At 39.5% G+C, this 16,010-nt stretch overlaps 1 protein-coding gene across 8 annotated transcripts in view; it reads right to left on the reverse strand.

The window, feature by feature from the left end:
* Positions 1 to 11,850, reverse strand: part of BCAS3 (BCAS3 microtubule associated cell migration factor) — a 594,925-nt gene extending 583,075 nt beyond the window's left edge. For all 8 annotated transcript variants that reach the window (XM_055337273.1, XM_055337276.1, XM_055337244.1 and 5 more), the window contains exons 1-4: positions 11,424 to 11,850; positions 9,891 to 9,978; positions 7,187 to 7,241; positions 1,484 to 1,559 (exon numbers count right to left, since the gene is read on the reverse strand). In XM_055337273.1, the coding sequence (XP_055193248.1) occupies positions 1,484 to 1,559; positions 7,187 to 7,241; positions 9,891 to 9,961 (202 nt within the window). In that variant the 5' untranslated portion in view covers positions 9,962 to 9,978; positions 11,424 to 11,850. The remainder of the gene's footprint in view (positions 1 to 1,483; positions 1,560 to 7,186; positions 7,242 to 9,890; positions 9,979 to 11,423) is intronic.
* Positions 11,851 to 16,010: the final 4,160 nt, after the last annotated feature.

A 16,010-nucleotide genomic window follows, 5' to 3' on the forward strand; every position in this document is an offset into this window, starting at 1 on the left:
CTCATGAATAAATAAATAAAATATTTTTTTAAAAATTCCTAGAGGAGCTGAAGATTCAAGAGTATGATATCAAAGTCCCACTAGGAGATGAAAACAACTCAATGTGTTCATAATTGGGAATTTAGTGAAGACAACTGTTCACACAGACGATAGAATAGCTGAGCAACCAGAAAAGGAACTGTAAGGCTGCTTATTGCATTAGCAACAGCAGGAAGCCACGACCAGCCCTAGGCTAGAGAGACACAGGAGTGCAGGGTGCTGGGTCAGCTGGCAGAAACTAGAATAACAGCAGAGCTGCCTAGAAGAAGCCAGAAACACAGAGGAAATGCAGCCACTAACAGAGGAGAGGGAAGAGTACTACTTCCTGTCTTCCTCTCATTCAATTTCTCACCAGTGCCTCCCAAACTCAGAAAATAACAGACATGGTATCGTGGGCAACAGACACAGGACAGCCACCTTACAAGAAGCAACAATGAAATGGAATATAGAGGGTGCCTGGGTGGCTCAGTCAGTTAAGCATCTGCCTTCAGCCTGGGTCACGATCCTGGAGTTAAGAGACTGAGCCCCACATCAGGCTCCCTGCTCAGAGGGGCTCCCTGCTTCTTCCTCTCCCATTATCCCTCACCCTGCTCTTTCTCTCTCAAATAAATAAAATCTTATAAAAAAAGAAAAAGAAATGGAATGTAGGAATGTATATGAGAACAAAAGGTCCAATTCAGACATAACTCTGTTCAGGACTATTAACAGTCCAAGTATTTGGACTATTAATTAATTAATAGTTCAAAAAGTTCAATAGTAATGATCACTGCAGTTATAGGGGATCCCTGGGTGGCTCAGTGGTTTGGCGCCTGCCTTTGGCCCAGGGTGTGATCCTGAAGTCCCGGCATCGAGTCCTACATCGGGCTCCCTGCGTGGAGCCTGCTTCTCCCTCTGCCTGTGTCTCTGACTCTCTCTCTGTGTCTCTCATGAATAAATAAATAAAAACTTTAAAAAAAAAAAACTATGCAGTTATAAATCCTACATATCTGACCAAACCTGAATAATTTATTTTCTAAGAAATCTATGTCCTAGGCACTATATGTTATAGCTAATTTCAGATTTGTACAATAGAATATCAGTTCCAATGAAGTTTCTGTAGTGTGATTATGTTACTTTTTAAATTAAAAATGAATTTATTGGGGCAGCCCAGATGGCTCAGCAGTTTAGCACCACCTTTGGCCCAAGGTGTGATCCTGGAGACCCAGGATTGAGTCCTACGTCGGGCTCCCTGCACAGAGCCTGCTCTGTCTCTGCCTCTCTCTCTCTTTCTGTCTCTCATGAATAAATAAAATCTTTAAATAAATAAATAAAAATGAATCTATTTTGAAAACTAAACAGTTGCTGTAAGAGAAAGTAACCCAACTGAAGTTAAGAGTTCTCTTTTGGAATCAAGTCAACCCCAAACAAGCATAATTCATAAGTCCCAAAAAAGTTAAAACCATACCATTTAAATCTGCATTTTCAAATCTGACCCAGACTATTTTCTCCTTTTCTTCTGTTAGAGGTGTTCCACTGTAAGCCTGCATAGTAAACAGAAATGTTTGAATAAAAATGTTTTACAGCTCTAATATTACTGATGTTCAAGACAAAAACTAACTTAGATAAAACCAACTCTATCCCTCTCCAATTTCACCAATCCTACATCTTGGGAACCAGCACATTTTGTGATATTTTTACTCCTAAAGAAAGTTATCTAGGAGACTGACAATCTTGATTAAAGGAATTTAAACTATTAAAAAATTGCAGAAACCTAAAATATGACGATCATAGTCTATTAAGAAGCATCAGTATATGGGCAGCCCCGGTGGCGCAGTGGTTTAGCGCCGCCTGAAGCCCGGGGTGTGATCCTGGAGATCTGGGACTGAGTCCCACGTCAGGCTTCCTGCATGGAGCCTGCTTCTCCCTCTGCCTGTGTTGTGTCTCTGCCTCTCTCTCGCTCTCTCTGAATAAATAAATAAATAAACCTTTAAAAAAAAAAAAAAGGAATAAAGAAGCATCAGTATAATGCAAAGGCACTCAAAAAACTAAATCAACCCCTATGTTGGCCAACAAATAAGAAGGCTTAAGAAATAAACAAAACTACCAGGTGTATCTATTTAGTCTCATGTGTTTATGATCAGGTAATTACACTCTACCTAGAATTTTTCAAAGTATTACTTCCAGCTTGCCTTCAGTTTCAGTTGGAAGGCAAGGGCCAGAGTTGGGGATGAAAAAAAGTACAGTATTACTTTTTGTGTCTTTGGTCTGGCTTCTAGACCCAACCTATTAGCTGGTTTCTGGAGGCCTGCAAGGTTCACAAAGATAAGCATAAACTGCCATGAAATCATAGGAAAAGAGTCAACGGTATCCATCAGTATTCAAAGTGAGTCATCTCTCCACAAAGCAAATGTTTCTAAAGTTTTTAAACACTATATATATTTACAAGCATTTAGAATGTCAACAAAAGACCTTTTCAATTATAAAGTGGTACTCAGTTCACAAAACAATGATTTAACATAAGCTATACCAGAAGCATACAAAAACTACCATCCTGCATATAATCTGAGTTATATGTGACCTGCTTTAAATTTCCATACCAATTTACAGCCCCTGTACTGTATCATACAAAGTATTAATTTGTATGATAACTGAAAATCATCTACACTGAAAATACTACTAAAAGAATTACTTTAATAGATTTACAACAGAAATTATCTTACAAATCCTTACAACTTCATTGTCTTAAAAAAAAAAAGTGAGATGTGTATCAGGTAATCAATTCCTTTGGAGAAGAGGAAAGCCTACATTACAGCCAGCTAATTCATAACTTTATCTTTGACCACTACGTCCTCGCCTACTTCCTCGTCTTTGGTCTTGCTCTTCTCATCTTTGAAAACTTTTTTAAAAATATACTTTAGGGGTGCATGGGTGGTTCATCGGTTAAGCGTCTGCCTTCATCTCAAGGCGTGATCTAGGGTCCTGGGAGCGAGGCCTGGGCCAGGCTCCCTGCCCAGGGGGAGGTGTGCTTCTCCCTCTCCCTCTGCTTCTCCCCTTCACCCCTGGCCTCTCCCTCCCAAACTTGTGTGCTCTCTCTCACTCACTCTCTCAAAATATTTTTAAAAATAAACTATATTTCAGAGTAATTTTAATTATTAAATATAGGGCAGAGTTCCCAGCCCTATACTCCCTCAGCCAGTTTCCCCTAATGTTAACTATCTAACAAATCCAGCCTTACCATGCATGGCCCATTTGTCAAAACTATGACACTGACATTGATGCAGTATTATTAATTAAACCCCAGACTTTATTTGGATTTTGTCAGTTTTTCCACTAATGTCCTATCCCTGTCCCAGCATCCAATCTAGAATAGCACAGTGCATTTAAGACAACTTCTTTTTTTCCCCTACATCACACTCTCCTTTAATCTGGTAAAGCAATAACATTTTTCAAAACTGTCTTTAGGATAGTATATTTATTATAAGGCTGCTTATCACCTGCAGCATTATTCAACATTCCCCAAATTCTTTTGCAACATTTACAGGATGCTCTCCTTTGATTTCTGAGCAATATGCAAAACAAAACAAAGCTGAATGAGGTCTTTCAATATTCTGAAACTTCTTGTTTCTTGAACTTCTTTTCTTTCCCCTTGGGGGGGGGGTAGAATAAGACTTTCAAAACAAGCCTTGTACATTTTTGCTTTGTCTTCAAGTTTCCCTCTCTCCTTAGCAGACACAGTATTCTTTACTAAGCATTCTTGATACAATTCTGTGAGGCTAAGGCATTTGAGTGCTGCTTCTTGTGTGCCTTCCTGAAGGTCTGCATGAAGGTGGCATGTGTAAGGTATTTTACTCTCAGTGAAGCACATACTTATCCACCACCCATCCGCCTTTCACTTGCTATCTTAATGTAGGTCAGAGCACCAATTATTAGCCTTCTTTATTCAACCAAGATCCAGCTACTTTAGCCTATTTATTTATTTATTTATTTATTCATGAGAGACACACACAGAGAGAGAGTCAGAGACACAGGCAGAGGGAGAAGCAGGCTCCATGCAGGGAGCCCAATGCGGGACTCGATACCCGGTCTCCAGAATCACACCCTGGGCTGACGGCGACGCTAAACCGCTGAGCCACCCGGGCTGCCCTAGCCCTCCTATTTACAATCAAAACTTTCACCCCCTTATTTACAGGATTTATTCATTTCTCCTTTTATTCCTTACCAGGTTTCTAACATATCCACACATTCATAAGCATAAAGTTATTGCTGACCTTTATTTTTTTTAATTGTTGAACTTTAAAAGGCACGATTACAATCACTATAGATAAGTTCTATTTATATGCTGTATGAATATATTTTACTTTTTTTACTGTAGAGAAAATAACCTTCATTGTGCCAAAAAGTATAATTTCTAATTACAGCAAATCACTCTATAGGGATCACATACCATAATTTGTTTAACTGCTACTGATAATTGGGCTGGCTACAATGTTTTACACTGAAAATGCAGAATTTTCACACACACTGAAAAGCTCTGAGCCTTGGGGCACCTGGGTGGCTCAGAGGCTGAGCATCTGCCTTTGGCTCAGGTCGTGATCCCCAGGTCCTGAAATCAAGTCCCTCATCAGGCTCCCCGCAGGGAACATGCTTCTCCCTCTGCCTATGTCTCTGCCTCTCTCTGTGTCTCTCATGAATAAATAAATAAAATCTTAAAAAAAAAAGTTCTGAGCTTTAACTTTCTTCTTTACTGAATTATTTTTTAGCAGATGTTCATAGGTAAAATTATTAGAATAAAGAGCATAGCTAACGGCATCTACTAGCCATAATAACATCTGTTGAACACAATGGGAATTCACTCTCTGTAATAGCTGAAGAAGCTGACACCAGTCTAATAACACATTTTCTCCCTTTTGTGGGTATTTGGAAACTCAGAGAATAATCTCTAAGCTCTAGGAATTTGATGATTTCCAGAACAGGAGTTGGAACACATCAGCAAAAAATATAATTTTCCAAACGGCTGACTGCAAAGTACCACTGGGGGATTCTGGATTAAATGTGAAAAAAGAGGCCACAGGTCACCAAATCTGGCCCACCACCTATGTTTATAAGTAAAGTTTTATTTTAATACAGCCATGCCTTTTCCTTTACATAAAAAGCAGTGTCAAGTAGTTGCAACAGATATTATATGAACTGCAAAACTTATCTAGCCCTTTACAGAAAGTTTGCTAACTGCTGCACAAGATCATGAAGCCTTAAGGAAAGGCACCAAATATCCCTTCAACTTAACACAGTGCCTGGCCCATAATGGGTGCTCAAGTCAATGTCTGCTGCCTGTATTTTTACTTTCTTTCCAGGGTAAACAGAAAAATGACTTGTATAAAATAAATTTCTTGAATATTCTAATTCTTAAATCCATAACTACAACTTTACTTACATAGCTGCTACTCTGATCCAAATCTTCATAATCAATTGTATAGATTATCCCCTTCCTCGCGTATAATGCTCAAAAAACTAAATCTTCTACCTCCAGCATTTTTACCCTATCAGTTTTAACAGCCCCCTATTTTTAATCTATTAGTCAATCTGGTATTCTTATTTCTCTCTATTCCCTTAAAGCTCTCACCAAAGCCTCTCTCCTCCAGCCAATAAAAACTGCTTGCTACGCAGGGTTTCCACCAACACAAAAGGTACCTTTGTAAAAACGTGATAAAGAGGCACTCTAGGGGTAGGCAAATGACAAAACTTTTTAAATGCCCCTTATTTGGAACTACCCTCATGCCAGGGCTCAGGGTTTAAGAGAAAGAGCAGTTTGTAGAAACCAGGTTGGATTTCAGCCCCCGGATGCTCTCTAGAACTGGCATTCCATGCAGAGTCCAAGATGCTCTGCCGCCACAGCAACTCTGTTGCCCTACCATACCCAGCTAGCCCGTTTCCTCCAACATTAAATACCCAACCTTTCCGTTCATTTCAACTGCTATTTCCAGTGTCCTTTAGAATTTGACTCTTTCACTCTTTCTTTGCTATGCATTCTCTTAGCAATTACATATTCAGTCTGCACTATCATGTATAACACTTACTGATATGCTGCTGTAATCTCTGCTTGTTTCAGCAACTTGACTTCCCTTAGTAACCAAGTTCCTCAGAAAAGGAAAGCATTTATCATTCCTTACATGCCCCAGAGACCTTGTCATTGTGACCTATTTCCATTAAAGTTATCTGAATGTGATAAGGGAGTACCCACATTCCCTGATACCTTCCCTTATTTGATAAATACAACTTATGTAATATAACTGAAGTCTGGGTTTTAGACTTTCCTAGGATGCTGTCAGAAAGCTGGGACATTGGATCTATGAATTCCTGTTTTGAACAGCACAGTTAAGATACCCTGGCAGTCAGGAAACACTGACACCACCACAGGGAGAAAATACCTTTCCCTTCAGGAGTTCCACTCAACAGAGCTTCCCACAGCCACTGTTTCACAAGAATCACTGGAGGTTCTCACAACAGACACAAGTTACTGGATGCCACCTTGATTCCACTGAGTCAAACTCTCTGGGACGGGGTCTGGAAATTATTATTTTTAACACACATGCCAAGTGATACTTATGTTAAATCTGGACAACAGTGCACTAGATATGATCCCAAGAGGGCTGCTCTCATTCTTTATTCTTACACTTATATAGAGAGAACTCTAAGCTAAAGTAACAAGGCATACTCCACTTGGCATAAATATACTGCTCAATATGAAGGACATGTAGATTTGTGCTCAGTGTGGTATTTAGTTTATATACTATCTAGTTAATGATATGCAAAATATATACTTTGCTTTCATCACTTCAGACAGGCAACATTTAACTAGGACAAGAGAAAGGTTCTGGAAATAGAACCCAACTACAGAGTCCCAAGTCCTATCTCTCAACTAACATCTCACCTTGATTCCTCTTAAGAGAGCAAGTCCTGAGGAATAATAATTGTGCCACTATCAGTACAAAACTAAGGCACATGTAATACTAACAAGTACAGTTCTACCCTGCCAATGCTCAGGATGCTAAAACATCAAAAGTCTTTCTGAAGTTGTTGATACTAGTGTCAAGTTTAGGAAAGAGAACATTTCAGAACTTTCCTGGCCAATGGTAAAATCGACTATTTCTGAAACTATGCAGACACTTACCTGTGGCACAACATCCTGTAGAAAAGTCACGACACTTTCCATGTAGGACTGCTCCCTGCAAAAGGGTGAAATGGATAAAAATTTATCCTCACAGCTTAAAACAAAACATGGAAAAGCTCTTTCTACAATCCCTCATAAAGTTACTCATAATATAAAAAAAAAGAAAAAAGACTAATTCTCATCAACTGGTAATTCTGCTATCGCACTTTCTAGTTTCTTTGTAGACGTTACTAAATGAAATGCAAGTGATATATTAATATTTTTTAACATTATCTATTCTGAAAAGTCATGCTCTCTTAATTTGACATAGATACTCTAACCTGTATTTGAAGGAGTGATGACACAAGGCTAAAGTAGGACCTTCCTCCTCCTGAGTCAAAGCAAAAGAATTCCCCAGTCAGGGCAAGAAAAAACTGTGGCTGATGACTCAGTATGTAGTGACCTTCTCTTTAGGTTGGTTATGTACCTAGTCCCTTACCTATATACAGGAAAACCAATCCGTATTTTGCTGCAGGCATAGGCATTAAGAGATACTAGGAACTCCTCACAGAACTTTTGCCGTAGATAAGACATGGGAAAATATTAAAATGCATAAGTGAAGAAAAATGATACTGTTAAGGTCACTAAGATATTTTTTTTTAATTTTTATTTATTTATGATAGTCACAGAGGGAGAGAGAGAGAGAGGCGCAGAGACATAGGCAGAGGGAGAAGCAGGCTCCATGCACTAGGAGCCCGATGCGGGATTCGATCCTGGGTCTCCAGGATCGTGCCCTGGGCCAAAGGCAGGCGCCAAACCGCTGCGCCACCCAGGGATCCCAAGGTCACTAAGATATTTTAAATGGGAAGTATATGGATACCAGGAAGTGGGAAAAAAAATCCTTCAAGATACCAAATCAAATTCATTTCATTTCATGTGAAAAATTACATTTGAAGAAACTCCTCTGAGTTATCCGAAATCCTATAAAAAAGCAATATGCCTTAGATAGCTACAAAAACTGATTAGGCGGAAAAAACAAAAACACACACACAATTTGATTAGGCCTGCCTCTCCAACCTCATTTTTCTGCCACTGTCCTCACTCTGCTTGGGTCATACACAACTTCCATTCCTAGAATACACCAGGCTCTTGGAGTCAAGACCTTTACGCCAGCTTTCTTTCTGCCTGGACTCCTTCCCATACTCTTCCATCCCTTTCATTTCTCCAGCTTAAGTGGCACCTCCTCAGAGAGGCCCTTCCTGACAGCCTGAAGTCAGACTCCCCACTGTCATTCTCTATCCTAGCACACTGTGTACTGTCAAAGCATGTAATCTCTTTACTTATTTACTGTTTCCTCTACTAGACTGTAAACTCTACTGCAGAGAGGACTCCAACTCTTATACTTACTTTCTATCTCCAGAATCTATAAGCCAGTACTGCAGGCATGGAGTAGATGCTTGAGCATTATTTGTTAAGAGTACAAATTAATAAAAGATTTTTTTGAAAACACTAAAATTATGTGTTGAATAACAAAAAGCCATATAAGTTGAATACTATATAGTGAGGCAACTGCCAAAGCACAGACTCTGGAGACAAATCTGGTTTGACCCAGGCTCCCTTTCTTGGCTGTTCCCAAGGACAATTTACTTAATTTCTCCCTGCTTTGGCTTTCTCACCTGTAAAATGAAGACTGAAAGAGTACCTAATTCATAGTTAATAATATGCCATGGTCCACAGTTAGCAAAAAAATATGGCCCGGGGAAATACAGGAGGGGAAAAAAGAAGTATTATAGAAAAATACTGGGACACCTGGGTGGCTCAGCGGTTGAACGTCTGCCTTTGGCTCAGGGCAAGATCCTGGGGTGGGGATCAAGTCCCACATCAGGCTCCTTGCTAGGAGCTGGCTTCTCCCTCTCTCCCTCTCTCCCTCTCTCTCTGTGTATCTCTCATGAATAAATAAATAAAATATTTTTAAAAATAAAAAAATAAAATGTACCTTTGATTCTAATCGCCCAAACTCTATTCAGCCTTTAAAGTACACTATGTTAACTTCTTAATAAAACCCTTTAGGATCTAAAATACTAAAATATTTCCACTGAATACTCCCACTAAAAAACTCCTTTGCAATTCTCTTATTTTGCTAGCACCTTTTTTACTGATTATAGTGACTCCAGGTATACATATCTTAAAACCACATTAGATCATATGCTCCTAGATATGATCTAGATAAATAGGCTTTGGCAAAGAACACTTAAAATACAGAATATACTCTTTATGACACTGACTTTGAAACTTTCTGCCTGAGACCTAGATAAGAGACACATTATACATCAGGATCTGGTCAACATATACATACAAATGAATAGCGTGTGTCACAAAAGAATACTCCCAATATTAAGTACTATTTTTATGTTTAATTTTTTAAGTAACGGTCCTGATCCACTGAATTGATTTAATGAGCCACCAATTTTTGAACCTGGAGTTTAAAAAAACATTACTCTTTAGGATTTAGCACAGTACTTTTGATGTACCCTATAAATGTGAATACATTAACTTGATCCTCCATTATTCGTTTTCTTTGGCCTTGGCAATATTTATCATCCTGTAAAGCCAAAATTAAGTAGATTCTACAAAAGTAATCAATGTTCAGGAAGGAAACCTGAATGTTAGTTACTATTCTGAGCAAATTTTCTTTAGCTTTTAGGCTTATCTGAAATTTGCTTACGTGACAGCCTGGGGGCGAACCACAACTCCACCAGTACAACGACTGGGTCTTCTCGGAGAATCTGTAGCCATAGCTTCATTCACTAAACCTGTTGCCAGCACAAAGAGATAGTTTAAAAAATGGATCATTATTGTTGGGGATAGATGTTTATGATTGCTCACTAGAGATCCCTTACCGAAAATGCCTAAAATGCAGGAAACCCTCCCAGTAATTCCCATTACATCAAAAAGGGGAGCAATTAGGAGAGGAAGTAGATAAAGTAGTTTTCTAATTATCATGACATTTTATTTGGACTAAGCCTCAGAACCAAAAAACTAGTTAAGACTCTTTCTGGTCCCTCTGCTCCACTGTTAACATAAGCTAGAAAGGTAAGAGATGGAAAGTCTAGCACAAGATCTCTATAAAAATAAATGTGCTAAAAAAATAATAAAAATAAAAAATAAAAATAAATGTGCTACCTCTAATTAAAGCCAAAATTAAAGAATGTACTAAAATCTTGAGATAGTGAAAATACACATGGCACAATATTTGAGGACCTAATGGAAGAGTAAGGTAATTAATATCTTCCAACTAAGACAAATGGGAATCTATGAGCAAGACTGCAGATTATAACTATGTATGGTGATAGACGTTAACTAGACTTATTGTGGTGATCATTTCACAATATGTACAAATATCAAAAGATTATGTTGTACACCTAAAACTAATATAATGTTATATGTCAATTATAGCTACCAAAAAAAAAAAAAAGGCTGCATGGTCTATAATTTAAGAAGAGTTTTAAAATCATATTTGTCAATCCTCTGCTATTGTAACCTAAACACCAGAATCTAAACAAATAATAAAATCTTATATGACATTAGAAGCCCCTTATCCTTTCCTGTCACATCACTGAATCCTGATCCTTGAATGTCCAATCAGCATCTGAATCACTAGGAAGGTTTTAAGAGCGTGTAGTGTACTTGGTTAAGGTTAAAAGAGGATTGACAGCAATATTAACGATCTCTTACAGGGCTCAGGAAAGTCCACAGCCTGGAACTAATCTTGAAAGCCCCTAAAACCATCACTTCTAAGTGGGGAGTATTTCAACACCTTATTTGAAAATTCCCAAACTGATGGGTCCCATCTGCTACAACAAAAACACCCTCTGCCCCACGCAGCCCAGGTACGTATCTTCGCCACTAGCCCCTCAGTCCACTCATTTCCATTCCACCCCTTATTTCCCGAAACAAGCCTCTCAAGAAATGTCCTTTAAGGGCCCTGTCTCCTGAGGACGACCCTCGCCAGCCCCTCAGGCCCTACTTCCCTGAAAGACACTAACACAGCTCTACCCACTTAACCTCCAACGCGGAGCCACCGCTGCCCCCCGCCGCCCTCTGGCCCCTTGCCCTTCCTCCCCTCCACTCCCCTCCCCCTCCAAACTCGACAGCTCTCCGTCGTCGAATCCCTGCCAGCCGAGCCCGCTCCCCTCACGCTGCTGGCCCCTCATCCCCTCCAAGCCTCCCCAAAGCCACAGCCCCGCCAGCCTCTCACCGGCCGCCCCGCCGGTAAACGCTGTTCTCCAGCTCAAGGCTCAGTGTTTGGAGTCTCCCCTTGTGATTGACGGCCACCACTTCCTACCACGCCTCGGCGGAACTACTTTTCTAGCCAATCCCAGAAGGAAGCTGGCTGCGGCCGGGCACCGCCCTTGGAGGTCAGCTTCGCCAACCAGCAAGTAGAAAAGAGGCGGACCCGCCTCCTGAGTTTAGCCAATCCGCTGGGGCTCCAGGGAAAACAAAACAGTCTGTAAGTTCGGGTGAAGCCGAGGTGTCAGGTTCGGTTGCGAACGCAGGCGAGCAGGGGGAGGTAGGAACACGTCTGTTTTTCCTTGCAGGCAGCACACCTCCGTGGCTTTGTCAAAAAGAATCATACCCCAGACTCCTATGCGCTTCAGCTGAGCGTCCCGGGATGCGAGCCGGAGGTCGGGGAACTGGTCTGTTTACATCGAATTCTCGCGACAGCTAGTTCGAAGCCCAAAGCACGTGGACATGGCAGCTGCCAATCACTCTCTGCTGGCCACTCACCCATCCCGAACCCGCCTTCTGCCCCGCCCTTTTCGATGTGTTTACCTTCCGGGAGCCTAGGCTGGCTGGCGCGGTGCGCAGCCCTAGAGCCTAGGAGGTAGAGATCTAAGAGGGGCGCGGCCGGGCGGCGTGTCCATCTGACCGAGGTTTGTGGAGCCCGCCTGACTCCTTCCTCACCTGTTTCCGTCTCCCCTCTAGAAAGGGTTGCGATTTCGCTAGTGTTCTTTGTCATCACGCACATTTCTTTTATACTAATGATAACAGTTATTGATTTATTGAACGAACGCCCAGCGCAGTCTTAAGCACTTCATAAATATCATCCAAAATAATACGGCGATCCCACGAGGATATAGCTTATTAGTAGGCACGAGACTTGTAACAAATTGGCTGACACAGCTATAAAAACAGTGGAGGATGGAAAAGATTAGTGGAGAAACTACCTCCGCGGAGGTATGCAGTTAATCAGGTGCTGTAGAGATAGATGATAGATACAGGTACAGCTGTAGATATAGCCAAGAAACCAACCATTTGCTCTTGACGCTCTATCCGTGCCAATAAATAGCACAGCCAAAGTGCTATTTATCAGGCTAATGTTTGAGCATTGGCTAACAAAATATTCTGAACATTTATTTTCCACTACACACACAAATTCCGAGCACCGTCGGCCTTTTGAGATTTGCTTCCTACATGAAACCCACTAAAGGAGGAATCTTTCCAACATTCTAAATTCCTTTTGCTCTTATCATTTTCTATCCCTGGCTTACTTCTTTGTTGTATTCGAAATGCTCTGGAGTTTCTCTTGTGCATATCTCATTTTCCCCAACTAGAAAGTAAAATTCTTCCTAGGCATTAGAAGACTAAAGTTTTCACATTGTTGAAACCCTCTTAACACTTATCAGCCCCGAACACAACAGGTATTTAAAAATTCAAATTTATTTGAAATAATTACTGTTTTCATGTTGTCCAAATCCAAAGCAAGAATAAAGAGGAAATTCAGGGGTGCCTGGGTGGCTCAGTTGGTTAAGCCTCTCCCTTCTTTTCAGGTCATGATCCCTGGCTCCTGGAATCCAGCTCTGCCTAGGGCTCCCTGCTCAGGGGGAAGTCTACTTCTTCCTCTCTCAGTCCCCCTGCTTGTGTTTCTTTCCCTGTCAAATAAAATCTTAAAGGGGAATCCAGAGGAAACCAATAGGTAATATTCACAAATGGAATAACCAGCATTTGTATAAGGCTATTAAGTTTAAATAGCTGTTTCATATGTCTTGCTAAACTCCATAAAACTTTGACTATTCCCCTACAAAGTTATGGAAAAAACAAAGAAACAAAAAATCATAAAGAATACCCTTGTACACAAGTTCACTCATTTATTTATTCAACAAATATTTGAATACCTGTTAAGTGTCAGGCACGTTCTAAGCTCCAGAAAGAGAGCTATAAACAAATCAGTGTGCTTTCCTCAGCCAGAGAATATACATTCTGATGGGAAGACAGAAATATACAGAAAAATTCAAGTTGTGAAAATGCTATGGAAAAAATAGAATAAGCCAGATAAATAGATGACTTAATTTAGAGAGTGTCATTGGGGAAGGAAGGCCTCTCAGGAAACAACATTGGAACAAAAACTTTACTAAAGTATGTGAGAAAGCTACTCTGAGAGAAAAGTGGTCCAGACAAAAGGAACAAGCACAAAGACCCTTAGAAGGGAATAAATTTTGACAAGGAATAAGAAAGACTGTATATTTTAAGCAAAGTGAAACAAGTAGAAAGTGACAGCAAACTACTTTGAAGAGGTAAGCAGTGGCCAGATGCAGTCTGATCCTGTACAAAATTATAAGGAGTTTCAGTTGTGTTCTAGGATGGGGATCTTGGAGGACTTGCAACCAGAAAGTATCATGATCATATTTACATTTCGAAAAGATGGTTTTAATTACTGTACAGAGGATAAACTGCTGTCAAGGAGGAAACAAACATGGAAGAAGTGGGGCAAGTAGGAAAGCTACTTAAGTAGACCAAGTGGGAGATGCAGTTTAGAACTGGTCATAGAAGTGAAGCACTAGAGGTGAAAAGTAGCCAACTTCAAAATATTTTGGAAGAGAGAATCGAAAGATCTTGATATTAGGTTGGTTGTGGGGTAGGGAAAAAAAGAGAATCAAGGATGATACCTATGTTTTGGGCTTGAACAACTAAGTGATGACATTTATGGGTAGGATGAACACTGGTGAAGTTACACATTTTTAGGGGGAGTGAATTTCTGTGCCTTGGTTTCATTCTTTATAAATTGTAAAAAGACTATTGTGAACCTCCTATGACTTTTCTGAGGAATAAATAAATTATAAATTCTTAGAACCAGTTAGAGGGGCACCTGGGTGGCTCAGTGGTGAGCATCTGCCTTTAGTTCAAGTCATGATCCCAGGGTCCTGCAATCTGGTCCGCATCAGGCTCCTCTCAGGGAACCTGCTTCTCCCTCTGCCTATGTCTCTGCCTTCCTCTGTGTGTCTCTCATGAATAAATAAATAAAATCTTTAAAAAAAAAAAAAGAACCAGTTAGAAATTTCTCCAAATTAACTAGTTCTAATTATGAATTAACCAACTGATGAGCACTGGGTGTTATTCTGTATGTTGGTAAATCGAACACCAATAAAAATTAATTAAAAAAATAAAATAAAATTTAAAAAAATGAAAAAAAAATGAATTAACCAACTATTTCTAATTACTCCATTTTTTTTCTCCACAAAGATAATGTGAGTTTCTCTCATGAGACTTCAAACAAAGAGAAAATAAAATTTGTGAAGATCATTTTTTGAGTAGAAGTAACATGAGGGTACTCAGTACATATTGCTAGCGTATGAGTCATTTCAAAGCATTGGGATGTGGGGAAACTTTTCAACAATCTGTTCTTGTGGCTGAGCAATACCAGCTAGGAAACTAATTTTCAGCATGAAAGAGTGACTTCGAGCCAGAATTCCAGTTACTAAATGGTCCATTATAAATCACTAATGACTAAAATTGCCCTGCAATATTGTCCTGCAATATGGCCCTGCAATACAAAAACAAAAATCTTCAGAAAATCATCAAGGAATTATCCATATGAAAACCAATTTTAAGATCACTTTACACTTTATTGTGAGTTTTCATTTCAGTAGGATTAGGATTCCTTTTTAGCCTCAAGCAAGCCATTGCCTCACTTAACCTAGCCACCAAAAACACTTGAACAATAATCACATGATTTAAGCAGTGGCAAAATAATCTGATTTCTCAAAGCACTATGATAAACATTAATATTTAAGTTTTTAATCAAGTGAAAGGAAAAAAACCAGAGGTTAAAAAAAAAAAACATCATCAACATAGGTTTATCAGTTGTATCACTCTGGGGATTTTGATAAAAAGGGAGGCAATAAACATGTTATATAAGTAGAAAGTAATAGGAAACTAGTTGGGAAAGGGCATATGTGGAAAATCTGTACCTTCTGCTCAATTTTGCCATGAACCTAAAACTGCTCTAAAAAAATAGTCTATTTTAAAAAATAAAATAAAATAAAATAAAATAGTCTATTTTTAGAAATCACATTTCTCTAAAATCCTTCAACTGTGAGGAAAACTATACTAATTGCTCACTTTATAGATTTTCTTTGGTGCGTTTATTAGGTTGAAACTTTTGAACACTACCTTTTGTAGTAAGCTCCTAAAGAGTAGAATTGCAAACATTGTAGAAAAGCAAAACCAATAAAGATCATATCACCTCATATCTATATAATTACAATAGAACCTGCCATTCGTCTGTCCTGCATGTTATGAGCATAACTGTGGCTTCTAAAACAGCATTTTCCCACATTTCTATTCAAAATTCTAAGTGTTTGTTTATTATGTTGAGTACCTTCGATCTCCACCCAGCAAATTCTCAGGCCCAGCAAACTCTCTGAAGATATTGTCATTGTTTTCCTTTCATTCTCTTGAAACTAACTAGTATTTATAAAATAGCCATGTAATTTATCCTAACAGAGGCTCTATTAACAATTTCCTGGAGACCCGGGATCAAGTCCCACGTTGGGCTCCTGGTACA

The sequence above is a fragment of the Nyctereutes procyonoides genome, unplaced genomic scaffold, assembly GCF_905146905.1.
Source record: "Nyctereutes procyonoides isolate TBG_1078 unplaced genomic scaffold, NYPRO_anot_genome, whole genome shotgun sequence".
NCBI lineage: Eukaryota > Metazoa > Chordata > Mammalia > Carnivora > Canidae > Nyctereutes > Nyctereutes procyonoides.